The 15,639-nt window shown below is 31.7% G+C and overlaps 1 protein-coding gene across 1 annotated transcript; it reads right to left on the bottom strand.

Annotated features, from left to right (window-relative positions):
• Positions 1-457: 457 nt before the first annotated feature.
• LOC142616618 (protein DETOXIFICATION 27-like) lies at positions 458-7,398 on the bottom strand. The gene is made up of 8 exons (XM_075789437.1): positions 6,852-7,398; positions 5,999-6,540; positions 5,015-5,101; positions 4,447-4,503; positions 3,419-3,657; positions 2,433-2,551; positions 924-1,013; positions 458-821 (listed from the first exon to the last, which is right to left on the bottom strand). Exons 1-8 carry the CDS (start codon positions 7,116-7,118, stop codon positions 735-737), a joined length of 1,488 nt encoding a protein of 495 aa, XP_075645552.1. The 5' UTR covers positions 7,119-7,398; the 3' UTR covers positions 458-734.
• Positions 7,399-15,639: the final 8,241 nt, after the last annotated feature.

The raw sequence follows: 15,639 nt of genomic DNA, 5'->3' as shown, positions 1-15,639 counted from the left end.
GTGTTGGAAAAATGGAACATCTCACGTGTTTGGCTTCATTTAAGGGAAATACGAGGCAATAGATGAAAGAAGATTGTTTGAATAATGGTCAAATAATTAAATTTACAAATAATAAAACCTATAATTTTTTAGATTGACAAGGAAAATCAAAACAAAAATGACATTAATAACTACATCAAAAAATTGCCAAAGAATCTTGTAATCATTTTAACAAAAACATTTAAGATTCAAATCAAACCTCCTATTCTCTTTTTTTTTTTTAAGGACAAAATATTTCCCCTTATTGAAACTATCAAATTATCAAAATAATTAAAAAAATAATAATAGTTTCAATACTTAATGGGCATTTGCATTTCAAGTAGCAACTAATGAATATGCTCATCGATTAAGGAAATGCTACATCCACAACATTTTTATAATATATCTTAAGTGACAAGTGATTATTGGCTATTATTGATGAGCAAAAAAGTAATTTAAGTAGTGGGTTCAAATTAGAACCAATAATAATTTATCATATGATTTTTTGTAAAAGTGTTATGAAAATATTGTAGACGTAACACTTCTCTATCGATTATGATTGCAACCCCATTTTTACAAGCTAAAGAATCCCCTAAAAATCAATTATGCAAAACTGGATTAGCAGAAGAATTGTATATTATTAGGGAGTATACACCGCGGGCCGATGCACCTAAAAGTGAAAAAAACCAAAATCCATCAAAATTGCTGTCATTGACTCATTGTTGGACTTCCGATTGATCTTCTTCTTCATCTTGTGGGTTAGGAGTCGACCATTTATTTACGCGAACGCTAGCTTTCTTAGCCTGAAATCCATGAATACAAGAAATGAATTCATATGGGTTTTACATGCACAACACAATGTCAACGTTAATTATAACAAGTGAAATTGTGTTAAATTATAGTACCTCCGCTTCCCAATCACATCGTGCTGTTATGATAGCCAAAATCACTGTTTGGATTGCAGTCCCACCCAAAATCATTCCACCCCAGATGCCCTGCCACAGCAAGTTGTATTACATTTCAACACATTGGAATCCTAGTCATGCCAAATGGAAAATTCTTTGTAGAGGAGCTTATACGAGGTAAATTCACTAAGAAAAACATAATTGGGTTTTCTTTTTTTAGTTCGTTAACCTTTTCTTTTAACAAACTGGTTCTAAATTCTAATAGAACCATATAAATTCCTTCGTTTAAATTTGATTCTTTCAGATATCCATTCTCACCAAAATCAAGTTTTTAAAATTTTGGTGTTTGGCTGCCCATGCGTATTTCCACTATAAAATTTAAATTTTCTTGTGCAAGTTACACACCCACATGAAAAATTGGACTGATTTTGGTTTTGGTCCCTTATAAAACACAAGGACAACCAGCCATTCAATCCGGAATGCAAACTAAGTCCAAACTTCTTAGTATACTACATTACTAGTACTATATTTGGATTTTGGACCACCTTATTCATTTGTCATTTCTTCTCCTCCTCTATTTCCAATCAAACTTTAATTCCTGGCCCTCCTCTGTGACAGTTTCGTGCTTAGGACAGCCCACTAGTCCTAGAAATAAATTTAAGACGGTGACAATTTAGGCGAGCCGCACTTGAAGTTATTCAATTTTTGGTAGGTAAGATGTTCTCAATGTAAAAGGTGCATTAAAGTTCAGCATATTTGTCAAGTCAGAGTCCTAGTGTTAGGGCAATTGGGCAAATAGGCAACCGACCTAAAAGGTCTTCAAAAGAAGACAAAATTTAACTAGCTGGTGCACTTTCACCATGTATGTGCTAGGAGCTGTTGGATAACCCTACACGGCTCTTTTCTTTTCTTTTTTTTCTTTTTAAAATGATTTGAGGCATTAGCCACTAGAGCCGTGTCAAAGGAGAAAGTATCTCCTTCTTCCATTGAGTGGGTAAAAGTATCTCTAATGTTCGTTCCATAAAATGGACAAGACGATTATGGATACGTTTATTCTCATATTGATTTCACAATTTGTTCATTTGTGCGATTATGAGTGATTGACGAAAAGCGATGAGTCCATATGAACAAAATATGTGTCCGTCATTCATATCACACAAATCAACAAGTTGTGAAATTAGGTATGCGATTAAGTATCTCTAGAATTTTTCTAATGGGTTCAACATACACAGAGTACATGACTTTTGATGCACATTTACTTTCATGATCTACTGAGTTGGTAGACCTATATTCACGCTACAAACATGACTCTTAGGCCTTAGCTTTGTTCTTGACTCTTCTTTATGTTTTTTTGGTTTTGAACTTGGTTTTAGACTTCACTCAGTTCATTAGGGGCCCTGTTGAGGCCGAACCAACTGTCATATATAAATGCCCACAAAGCCAGTGGCGGATTAGGTATATATTATAATCTCTACTAAATCGGAGGCTAATGAAAGAAGTTACGCATACCATAACACCAAAGTCGAAGACCAATCCCATTAGAAGTCCAAGTGGGAGCCCAACGGCATAGTAGCAGCCCAGATTTATATATGCAACCCATGCCTGCCATCCCGATCCAACAGCCACTCCTGTCATAGTGAAGAAAATATATTTACAATTGATTTCAAAGAGGAAAAGACTAGTACTTAGAGACATCGTTTGACAACCTATATTTTCTTCTTTTATTAAGTTTTGACAAAATTTAATGCCAATATTTAAATCAAAGGGATAATCACCAAATATAGGTTCAAAACAAACAAAAAAACTGTGTTTGACTAAGTGTGTTTCATTTTATATTCTAACAAATGTGATATATCATGTGTCAAGCTATAATTAGCAGAGCATAGAATGAAACACAAACATTAGAACAAAGGATTTTTATTTGTTCAATTCTATGGTATTTTTCACATTTCATGTTCATGGTGCTCTTCAAGAAGCACATCTAGACACTATGTGGTTTTCAAAAGTACAAAAAATCTGATTAGAAATTAACTATGTAGCACATATACGGACATGATACATAAAACAACATGATACGTAGTACAATGTATTTCTTTAAAAACTAGGATACAATACGTAGAGGATATGAGAATAAATTAATTAACTAATATTTATTTTTAGGTATATATATTTTATATTTGAAATAAATTGTGTTTATTTTGGATTTAAAAAGTATGTAACAACATTGAAATACTTGAAAATATATCTAAAATTAATTTAAAGATAATAAAATATTGTTTAAAGTAAAAAAAAGAATTCAAATAAATTAAACACCCATAAAAAGAGTTCAAATAAACAACATTCAACACCAAAATAAAAAAACTAAATTAAAAAAATGATTTTTTCTTAAGTACGTATTTGACACGTTTGTGTCTATGCCAGATACGTGTCGTGTTGAATACATGTCCGACACTAGTACGTTGCCAATTTTGCTGTGTCCGTTCTTAGGAAATTACCTGATAAAATAGGTTGAACACTATTTAGAAGAATTGTAGCAGCTAATAGAACAGTGAGCTTATCAACTTCTTCCAGCACTTCAGTGGAGGATGTGAATAAATAAGCGTACTTGTCATGGAGTATCATGATTAGAGCGCAGAAAAATATACCAATCACACTCGATTGTATCACAGAGACGATTGTTGAAAATTGTGCTGCCTTGCCATTCCCAGCTCCTAGCTCATTGGCTACCCTAACTCTGTAAATTCCATGACAAAGAGTTCAAATAACTATCATTCTATGTTAAAAAATAAAACTAAAAGCATTTGAAGGGATATGGTAAGTTACAAAACATTCCCTAGCATCATTTTTATCTTTTTCACCCAAGTTGCCCACTAAGTGGGCGTTTGCGTAACGACATTTTTGTGTTTGCGTTTCACTTGGTTGGTTCCATGATACTGTTTATGAACCAGTCAAGTGATGAAAAATACGTAAATAGTATTTTTAGTAATAAAAAATATTTTGCTATAGTATTTTCAGTAATAAATTTTCAATTTTCAACAAAATAAGCAGTATTCAAACCACCATAAATTCCAAATTCAAATCATTCTTCCAGTTTTTATTATTAATATTATTAAATAATTATTATTTTAGTCTTTAACCAAATTAATCCACTTCCCACCGATAAAACACACTAAAAACCGGTTCTGGTTGAATCTCCTCTTTCACTTTGTTTTATTAAGTTTTAAAATTCTTTGCTTAACTAAAAAAGTCAGTCTTAATTTTCATTTTATTTCTGTACCTAAACAAGTAAGTTGGGTCTCCCTATTTTTAAGTTTTTTTTTTTTTGGATTTTTTTTAGGTGCATTTATGAACACGTGATGCAGAGGTTCGTCAAGTCCCGTATCTAATTTTTTTTTTAAAATAGTCTTTTTACTTTTACTAAATAATCTCTTAATTAATAGTTATATATAATTATATATTGAAAGAAATACATGATAAGAAAATCAAATATTGTGAAAAGGACTAAGGAGTTGTCAAATTGTACCCGGTACCAGCAAAAAAAGCCAAAGGAATCATCATCTCCCAGCCATTGACAGTCATGCTGCAAAATTGTAATTGAAATCCACCAAACAAACCGAAAAAGTGTTACAAAAATTTCTAACAACTTTATACCAAACTATCAAAGGAAAAAGGTGCAATTTTCATTTCTTTCTGAATATTAGAAAAATCCATTTATCTTTATGAAAGTCTCTTTGCTCCATTCCAAAAGTATAATAAAAGTACATTGATGGTAAGAACTACTTTTTTTTTTTTTTTTTAGCAATCACACGACAGTAATATGGAACTACTTGGCCTGTTAACAACACATTGTGTCAACCTTTCAGGTTTTGGGTAACTTTTAACAGCTTTTTGGTAAATTTTTTTTATTTTTTTTAGTAATTTTTTTGACAATTTTTTTCTGTTTTTTAAACGAGACCCAAAAATAAAAATCTTAACAAATATCAATGCTGGTTAACATTTCTCTATATATATATTTATCAAAAAAAAATTATCAATATATATATATATATATATAAACTAATAAAACATGGGGAGACAAGAGAACCACGTACCAGATTGACAACGCATCCACGGCTAAAGTGGCATTCTGTAGGAACCCAGTCATTAATATTAGTACTCTGTAGTACCAATTCTCCAAGCTACATAATTCACCAAGTGCAACAACGGCGACGTAAAAAAAAATATATAAAAATAAATAAATAATGAAATCAAAGAAACAGTTGAAAGTTGGAACAGTGAATATTAAACGCACCAACCAAAATCTTCTATCCCCTTGGGTTGAACAATGTTTCATTTTTTCAATCCACCAATTATAATATTTAATGTCTTTTTTTCTTCTTGGAACAAAATGTGCAAATTAAGGTTATCGGGGGTATAAAATAGAAAAGAAAGGAATTATTCAGAACTTAAGTAGATTCTACTAAAATTTAATCAGTGGACACATTATTATTTTTAAAGGATTTTTGTATGTTTATATTATACTTATAATGTAAATTTATAGTATAACACACAAAAAGTGTCAAATGTTACTTTTAGTGTGCCTTTCAAAATTATTTTACTATTTAACTTATTTTTGTTACTATTTATAGATTTTACTGCACTTTTTAGCACTATTCATGAGCCTATTGTACTATTTCAACTAACTTAAAGTACTTTTAGTAATAATTTTTCAATTTCATCAAAATAAATAGTATCCAAACACAACCTTAATGTGTCTACAATATGAGTTATTATTAAGTATTCTAAGAGTATATTTCCTCTATAAGGTGGTTCTAACCAACTATAAGACCCACCTCTATGTGAGAGGAACTACCCAATAATTTTTCTTACAAGTAAAATGTAAAATAAGAATTTTTTAAATAATTTTAAACAACTTTATACACATTTTCACACATTTTCATCTACATAAATCTTAAAAAACTACAAAAATCTCATATCAAACTATTCTACTAAACACTCCCACTGACAAAAAATGAGAGAGAGAGAGACCACAGCATAGACTATACTTTGAGAGAGAGAGAGAGAGAGAGAGATACCATAGCATAACCCCAGAAGCAGCAGAGAGTTTGAGAAATTCCCATAGGCCAGAAAAGGCTTCAATGGAGAACCCATGCCAAGTCAAAGGACAGCCACCAAAAGCAGTATAGCCATACAACCCAAAAACCAAAACCCACCAGGAGATATCCAAAGCAAGAGCCGCACCCACAAGGCCAAGATCCAACACATAAATGAATAGCCAACTAGTCAACACATTCACCAATAGACCCACCAAAGAAACCCAAGCAATCACTATGTTCTTCAGCTGGGACTGCAAGAACCTTTGCAATGGGAACTGAAACGCAAAGCTGAAATGCAATGGTATTAACCAACAAGCCACCAGACCTGAAGCCTCTGCCACGTCATCGGGTTGTCCTATGAGTTTCAGCAGCGGAGTGGCGAAAACGTAGAAGGGTAGTAGCAAGAAACAACATAGGACTAGCACAATCCATGACCTTTGCATGTATATTCCCAACATGTGGTACCTCTTCGCACCAAATGCTTGTCCACACAATGTCTCTAACGCACTAGCCATCCCTAACTGCTTGCCCAAAACAAAAATACCCAAAACCAAAGTTAAACAAAGTAAATCACTGTTTCTAATTATCTCACACATCATACATCGAGATATGCACCCTTCACTTCACAGTAGAAGGTATTTCATATTTCGGATATAAGTTCTTTTTTGAACATCAGATAATGATGGCTTGTCAGATATATGTATCGTCTCTTTGTCTTACACAAATAAGCCTCACACAGTTGTGAGCCAGTCCAAAAATTAAGATTATATATCCGATACATGAGATAATTAATTAGTAATATTCTGACAAGTATGGAGTTTTGATGAATTACCAGTAGGCCAAAATTGAAGCCAACGATGACAGTGTTGGCAATGGAAATGGCAGCAAGTTCAACTTCGCCAAGGTGGCCAGCGAAGGCTTGGGTGATAACGTTCATGGTGTAAGAAGCGATGCGGCTGAAGATGGCTGGACCCACGATTTGCCATAGCTTCTTGGTTTCAATCCACACCCTTGATGAAAGATCTTTCTTTTCTTCATCTTTGAATCCAACTTCTGTGGTTGCCGATTCCGGTAATAGTGGCTCGTTAGTGCTCCCCATGAGAGTGAGTTTAGAAATTAGAATTAAGAAACAGTATCAACCTAATGGCCTAAATTTAAGAGAGATTGATAGAAGGGTAGGTTCATATATTGGATTTGGCGGTGTACTTTGAGAGGACACGTACAATATAAACGGTGGACTTCGTTTTTATCTTTTGGTAAGCATAAAAGGTGGACTTCACTTCCTATAAACAGACTATCAATTTAATTATCAAAGACCCTTTAATTTTTGCGGTCTGAATTGTGACAGCAGAAATATATATATCAAGGTTGTTTTGTATTGTTTCCAAAACAATATTTTGCCTTATATGTAAAGTTGTGTGTAATAAATTTTTGAAAATTAATAGTATATCAGCTTTTTAAACACACTGGAACAGAGTGTATCACCTTTTATGCAAAAATTGAATACTTTCAGCAAATTAGGTATTGTTTTACTAAATTAACTATCCATTCAGACTGACTCAACACCCATCCCGACAGCAATTTTTTTTTTTTTTTTTTTTTGAGAAACCCATCCTGACAGCATTGGTATCCAACTTTTTATCATATTTTTTTAGCCAGATCAAAGAACACTCTAGTTAAAAAATTATCAAAAGAACATCTCAAATCCGGCTCTTTATAACTATTCAAATTTTTGTAAAACACCACGGCACTAAATAAGTTTGGATATATCACAGGTGCCTTTTGTACAAAAAAAAAAAACTGTTCTTCTTTTTTTTTTTTTTAAATTATTTATTCAAACTCTCTATATCCATCTTTCATTTCTAAAAAAAAAAATAATTATGTTGAATATTTAAATTGGATGTATAAGAAAATGAAGGGTGAGATTTAGAGTATATTTAGAAGGTTGGTAGCTAAAATAGAGGAGAAAAATAAAAACTCTTTTTACTTTAGAATTTGGGTAAATTTTGCCAAACAAGATTCTAATGCTTTAAATGTCAAGCCACCCGTAAAATTGTTTTGATAATTCAATAGTCGGAGGAGAAAGAAGATTAAGACCTTGAATGTTTAAATTAAAAACTCTTTTTTTGATAGTTTTTCTCAAATCTCACCCAAATTGGCGCTTTGTGTACTTATAATTAAGTATCACATTTTACGTCAAGAGTCTTATAACATAATTGACATCTCCTAATATTTTTAGTGGAAAGTTCAGAATTTCAAATCTCCCACCCCAACTATTAGTTGTAAAAAGAGTACCACCTTCTATCTTCATTTGTTTATATGGTCATATAGGATAAGTGGAGGGGAATTGACTCATTGCTGTAATATGTGTTTTTACATGTGAAATCTGCTGGTTGTTGCCTTTTTAGTTTTCCTAGTGAAGAGGCCAATAAAAAGGAGTAAAACTAAAACCTTTTTTTTTTAGAGACAAAAATCAGTAAAACAACATGCGTAAACTTTTTAAGTCTACTTCATGAATCTTGCTAACAAACCCAACCCCCATCTAGAAATTAAGAGGATAACGTTCTTTATTCATGTGAAAACTGGACAAGCTTTCCTTCTTTGTCGGGTTTCTTCGATTGATGGTAGGGAAGAGCAGTGAATAATGAATTTGTTTCCTTTCAGTGAATAAAAAGTTGTTTCCTTTCTTTGATGACAAAATAAATTTGTTTCCTTCCACTAGTGTAACGTAGTTCGGCCAAATTAATGTATCCTATCTTATATCGTTCTCAGAAAGTTTTGGATGACATTGGGATAGGTATACTTGTGTGTGGAGATGAATCAAACACCAAAGAATTGTGGTAGCTAGAAAACCAGTGAATTAGTGAGGAATGAGGATCATATCCTTGTACTAATCTTCTTTTTTTTCGATATTCAATAGTTAGAGATGGGGTATTTGAAGTTTTGTTGAACCCTCAAAATCTCTATAGAAAATACTAAAAATTGCCAATTGAGCTATAAAATTATTAGTTGTTACTTGACATAATATTCCTTAAATAGAGAACTTTTCTTAACAAAATCAATAAATAGGGACAAAATTTTATTTTGGAGACTATTTGGACACGCTTGATTAGTTCGAAACTTCAAATTTACTGCCTTTTAGACTTTAACTGTTACTCTCTCAGTCCATTTTATTGATTCCTTATAAAATTTTAAGTTTCTTAAGGAAACAATATTGAATTATTTGAATGTATTAATTTTCAAGTAAAAATGTATTAATTTTTTTAATTTATCATCCTTAATTGAAATTTAAATAAAGGAAGTAAAGAAGGGTATTCATTTTTTTAGATAAATTAAATAATTATTTAGAAATTTTAATAGAAGATGAAATATGTTTATTAATCTTTCAAAATAAATAATCTTTTATATAAATTGACATTGTCATCCATATAAAATAGGGTGAATATTGTTGATAAATCAAGGATTGGGATCCAAAATTTTTTAGTTGTTTGATCTATCTAGTTTTCATTTCCCCAATAATTCTAGGGTCAAAACCTTTAATAAAATGTTAGAGGTATTATAAATTTTAACTTATAAACTGATATCAATAACAATGAATGTGATTGATGAATTTCAACTACCTCATAAATGAACATTTGAATTGACTCTTTAGGATTTGTGACACACTAATTAATTTATAATCTCATTAAAGTAGTAAAACTTGTAATATTCAATTGATACAATTTTTGTTCCTCTGTCTAGTACTCTAGTCTATATACTTTACCTAAGCAACCTGTGCGGGCGAGATTTAGATCTCGAGCCCAATGGCAACAGGACTAGGGCCCAGGTAGCTTGGGACAATGAATTTGTAGAGAGTGGGTTTGAAGGATGTGCTTCAACGGAAAGATCAACGTGTACAGTGAGCCAACGATAATAGGAAAATAAAGAAAAATTAGATTGTATATGAAGAAAATCACTCCTCCGCAAAGTTCAAGGAGAATGGTTATTCGATATATTCTTTTTCACTTGGCTACAATTTTTGTTCTAAGTTACTACAGTATTCTTTCCCCCCATTTCTTCAGACCCCCTCTCCTCTGAGAGTCTCTCACATTATATGGCACCGTTTGGATGATCTTGACCCTCTAGTTGTTGGTCGCCCAGGCCCTTCTGAGTCGAGGCAACCAAGGTAGCATTGTTCAGAGGTCTTCTCCACATAAATGCGGCTAGAAGGTTTGGTGGGAAGCATTAAATGTGGTAGCAGCCTCCATCCCTTCAGTCAGGTCTGGGTCCTTCCCCGAAGTTCCTTTTCCTCAATGTGACCTCCTCTAATATCGTCCCACTGAAGTGACCTTACCGTCCAAGGACGTGAGCTCCTCAGAGTTACAGTGACCTCCTCGGCCTCTGCTATGACACGTGGCCTGATCTCCTCATTGGATTTCTGTACCCCACACAACCAATGTCCTTAAGGTATCTATTAATTTTTCCTTTAATTATAATATACCGCATTAAAAATAATTCTACTAGTCAATATCAAGACACTGCAGTTACTTATGTATTATAATTAAAATTACATTAAGGAATTAGATTTTGTTGATGAGACTTTTTTATCCACTTTGGTAAATTTATGTATTTATGCTTCCATAATTCCATTGATCTGATCCTAAACAAGTCATGAAATTGGATAAATATGAATTGGAACACAATTGTCCCCTTGTTCCTTTCGATGAGACTCTTAGGGTGTTTAAAACAAAATTGGATACAATGACTCAAAGATGATTGACGTTGTTTATCAATAATAGTAGCAAATTGCGGACCTCTTTTTCTTCTAATATGACCCACGCGGATTGGAACGTGAAACTGATATGGCGTTCTATAGATTAGTGTCCGTTTGAAAGGTTTAACTATAAAACTAACTATAATAAGAACTTTAACCATAAAACTAAGTTTTAGTAGTAAAATTTTAGTGATAACTAGTGCACAACGGTAAATTGTAGAACTTAATTTTAAAAGTTTCAAATTTCAACTTCTATCTTAAAGTTATTTTTAACATTGGTTTCAAAAAAAAGAAGTTATTTTAACATTAAAACTCTTTAATAAATTTGTCAAACGTTTGACAGTTTCTACTTTTATGAAATCTGTGAAAAGATGTAGTAGATATTTTTACCCTCAATTTTTTTTTTTAGAAATTTTGATTCTTAAACTTGATCCGTAACTTCCTCAAAAAAAAAAAAAAAAAAAAAACCTTGATCCGTAATATGTCGCTTTTAGTGTAAACCAGTTGCCATCGCACCAAACTTGACCTATAAAAAGACACTTCGTGAAATGTTAAAAGACGTATCTTTAACGTGTAATACATAAATGATTGAATGTTATTTTTTAGCGTTTATCAAAAAAAAGAAAAGAAAAAAGAATGTTACTTTTTAGCTTTCATTTCCGTTACATCTTATAAAAAAAAAAAGAAAAAAAGAAAAAAAGAGAGGCTTTGGTTGCTGTTAAAGCAAAAGGTCAAAATCATACAAATGGTGACTTCTTTTCAAACTTTTGATCTCATTACTCATACTGTATATAATATCATAATTAAAGATTAACGTGACCTACGTGTTTGAATTAGTTAATTGTAAAACACTATCATTAAAATTTCTCAATTGTAAAAGGGCTTTAGTTGCTGTTAAAGCAAACAGTCAAAATCAAACAAAATGGTGGGCCAAAATGGAGTTTTTTCCTTTTCTGCAAAAATTTTCAGCAAAATGCACATTGTCTGAAACTAGGGGTGGCAATTCGTGTTCGCGTGTCGGGTTCGTGTCGTGTCAAGTCATGAGTATTCGACTACATAGGTCAACACTAACCCGACCTGTTTATTAAACGGGTCAAGATTTCTCAACCCTAACACGACCCATTTATTAAACGGGTCAGTCGTGTCGACCTGTTTATCAGATTTTATCAAAATGAAAAATAAAAATTAATGAAAAAACAAACAAATAAATATTTTTAATATAAAATTCAGAACTAAGGAGTAACTGCATCACAAATAATCATTCAAAATTAAAGCATATCCCAATATCACAAATAATCAATCACAATATGTCAAAGAAAATAAATCACAACAACTAATAAGTTTATATCCCTAGAGTTTGAAGGGTATATTGGTAAAATATCATTTAATTAAACGGGTCAGACGGGTCAAACAGGTTCTATGTGTTCAACACTAACCCAACCCATTTATTAAACGGGTTAGTCGTGTCAACCCGAATATGACACGAACCCGTTAAGCCTCAACCCATAACCTGCTAATTTCGTGTCGTGTCGTGTCGGGTTCGCGGGTCGTGTCAAATTTTGCCACCCCTATCTGAAACTATCTAGAGATATGCCTCTATTTTGAAATTCAATTTTTTAAATTCGAGTTTCAATGAAAAACTTGATTTGCTAAAAATCGAATTTCTTGAAAAATCCTGCATGGAACTCGAGTTCCATGCATGATTTATTTATTTATTTTAAGTTTGATTGCCTATAACTCGATTTTCTCCAAATTAAGTTTTTCATTGAAACTCAATTTTTAAAAAATCGAGTTTAAAATAGGGGCATATTCCTGAATAGTTTCAGACATAATACATTTTATTAGAAAGTTTCAGCGAAAGAAGTATATCCTCATTTTGGCCCAAAATGGTGACTTCTTTTCAAACTTTTTGATGTCATGACTCATACTATATATTAACATAATTAAAGATTAACGTGAACTACGTGTATGAATTAGTTAATTGTAAAACACTATCATTAAAATTTCTCAATTGTAAAAGAAAAGTGGAAAACAAGAATAATATTGAATCGTGGATTTCAGTTAACCAACTGGTAAAGAACTATCATTAGAAGCGGACCATAGTAATAGAAAATAAAATAAATTATGAAATATAATTTATGGACTGCATAGTAATAGTTTATCTATATTTAAAATATTTTGTCTAAATATGTGTCAACTTGTGCTTATAGCTTGTTCATACGTTTTTCTCGCTTGTTCATACAAAGGTTCAATAAGTAATATTATTGTAATGAGGAGACGAAAAGACAAACAATTTACCTTAATGGAAAAGACACAATATGGAACATGGGGGCTAAATATGTGATAAAAAGTGTTATGCAAGTGCGCGGCACGCAATATTCTCATAACTTTTATGGTGTTGCCTCCTATATTCGGCCAGACGTGATTTGCAACCCTAATTGTGGAGGATTTTTAAAATCAAGAGACATGGTAGAAATGTTCTATACTCCTATATATGTGTGTGTGAGAGAGACAATCTCCAATTACTTCAATAGTATGAAAAAACAGCCAATAAATACTTGTAATTAAAATATACATTATTGTAAGTGCCCACTTAAGTATCGAAGCAGTTTTGGTTGGCACTATACGTGTCAATTTTGAGTATTCTAGTGCTTTGTCTTTCAAGTCTTCTAAAGCTTTAACCTAGATGTGGGATTATTGATTTTCGACATCATCATCTTCTAAAATCAATGATTCACTATCTATTGCTAGAGGTGGACATTGTTCATCTTGTTTGGTTGAATAAATTATTTTCTGAATAAAATAAAAACCACTATTTAATAAAACATGGTCGATAAAGCTCAAACTTGTAGTATGCATAGGCTAGTAGTATCTAATGCTTTCTCGTGCACAACAACACATATTGGTAGGAAGATTGGACTTTGGAGAGATTTGATAGTAGTTAGGCTACGAATCTGAACGTTGACCTATTGATAGGTTGTCCTATTCTGAGAATGTTAGTTAAGTTACTTGGGTCCGCAAGCAAATTTGTTTGTAATATTTGTATCTGGAACTGTGTTGAAAGCAATGTTTTTGGACGGTATAGCATGTTTTATTATTGAGAAGACACATTCGTGCGAAATAAAAGTGTCAGTGGCTACTGGTAATTCTATTTTAGTTTAATAAATATTATAATTTTGTGATCAAATCTAATTTGTTTTCGGGGATGTGGGTGTGTGCCGACTGTACAAGTTTAAGGGAATAGTTAAACATTGGAAGAGATTTAGGTACTTTGCCATAAAAAAATAAAACAAAAAACAAAAAAAGTCTCATTCGTGACTTGACTGGCTTCTATAAGAAGTAGAAGAATTGAATACAATCAACCTATAAGAAGCAGAAGAAGGTAGAATCTCTCATAACCATGAATACAATTGCGAATTGACATCCTTATTAATATATATATATATAAGGCTGCATACAAAATCTAGTTTTGGTTGTCCTTGAAAGTTGAAATTGAGAATGGTTGGTAATGTATATATCCAGAAAATTATTGATTAGTTTATGTGGAGGCAAAAGCCTTGTGCTTAATTTTTAAAATTTACAAATTCTCTCTGTGGTCTAATTAGATGAACCAAGTACATGTAACAAAATCAAAATTAGTCTTTGCAAAGAAGTAGTGACTGTTAGTTGAGGGTCCTCTGATTTAATGCTTGACAACCCATCTATCCTTGTTTTTCTCCAAGAATAATTAATAGCCTGTTTGGTAAATTAGTTTTAGTAACATTTTTCACATTTTAAACAACATTATACATTTTTTCACACACCTTTTCACTCACATATATATAAAAAAAACATTTAAATAATATAACTTAAACTACTCTCCCAAACACCCCTTTATATGAAAAAAACAGAACAACCTATTCTTTTCTTTTCTTTTTTTCTTTGTCTTACATAAATTCCCTTTTCTTTCCCTTTTTTACCAAAAAGAGAAGATATTTTCCCTTTTCTTTTGTAAATTCCTCTTTGTGAAAGAAAACCCACAAAAGAAAATGTTAAAAGTATTATCAATTTAAGTATCAAACTATTTCTCACAAAAAAAAAAAAAAATTAAGTATCAAATACTATTATATGAAAAATTCTTAGGTAGTCCCAAAGTATAGTGAAATAGTGTTCCCTCCTTTCACATTCATGGTGGACCCTGCCATGAATTTAATGAGCGGACTCCATCATGAATGTGACAAGAGGGTGCACCATTCTTCATGCTTTGAGAGTACTTAAGAATTACTCCTATTATATTGAGATGATAATTAATGTAATTGACTTTACATTAAGAATATAATAAATAAAAAATATTAAAGATATTATCAAATTTATTACTAAAAGCTTTCTATAACAATTAATGCGATTGAGATTACATCAGTGACATATAAATAAAAAAATTTAATTATTTTTTCATATTTAAACAATTCACACATTAAAATAATAGATATTATAAAATAATTTTTGTTTAATATACAAGATAGATGTTGAAATAAGAAGAAGAGTTCAAATCATAGGAATGTCTTCAGGCACTAAACTTTCTACTAAAAATTCACACCCTTCCTCACTTAGTTTTTCCATTTTAGTCATAGTATTCCTTTAGGAAGTGTTACGCGAATATGACTTACTCTAAGAATATATTTTTTTTTTACCATGATAGAATTGTTCGAATCATACATATAGGACACGATAAAAAAAAATGTCATTATCACTTGAAGAATAGCAAATCAAAATGGTTCTTGATTCTTGAACTATCTAAGCTTAAATGGCCCAAAAAGCCGCCTAAACTATTCACTAAACAAGTAGGAGTAGGACACACGCACCTAGAGATCGACAACAGGCAAGTTAG

Source organism: Castanea sativa, chromosome 1 (assembly GCF_040712315.1).
Source record: "Castanea sativa cultivar Marrone di Chiusa Pesio chromosome 1, ASM4071231v1".
Lineage (NCBI taxonomy): Eukaryota > Viridiplantae > Streptophyta > Magnoliopsida > Fagales > Fagaceae > Castanea > Castanea sativa.
Note: the sequence above shows the minus strand (reverse complement) of the source record. Positions and strands in the feature narration are given on the sequence as shown.

What these genes read in the sequence shown, in the direction of transcription:
- LOC142616618 (XM_075789437.1), bottom strand. Translation starts at nt 7,118, where the DNA reads ATGGGGAGCACTAACGAGCCACTATTACCGGAATCGGCAACCACAGAA. An exon ending in GTGGATGCGTTGTCAATCTG is followed by an intron (nt 4,504 to 5,014) that starts GTACGTGGTTCT and finishes ACAATTTTGCAG; the next exon opens with CATGACTGTCAATGGCTGGG. An exon ending in TCTTCGACTTTGGTGTTATG is followed by an intron (nt 1,014 to 2,432) that starts GTATGCGTAACT and finishes TTGCTGTGGCAG; the next exon opens with GGCATCTGGGGTGGAATGAT.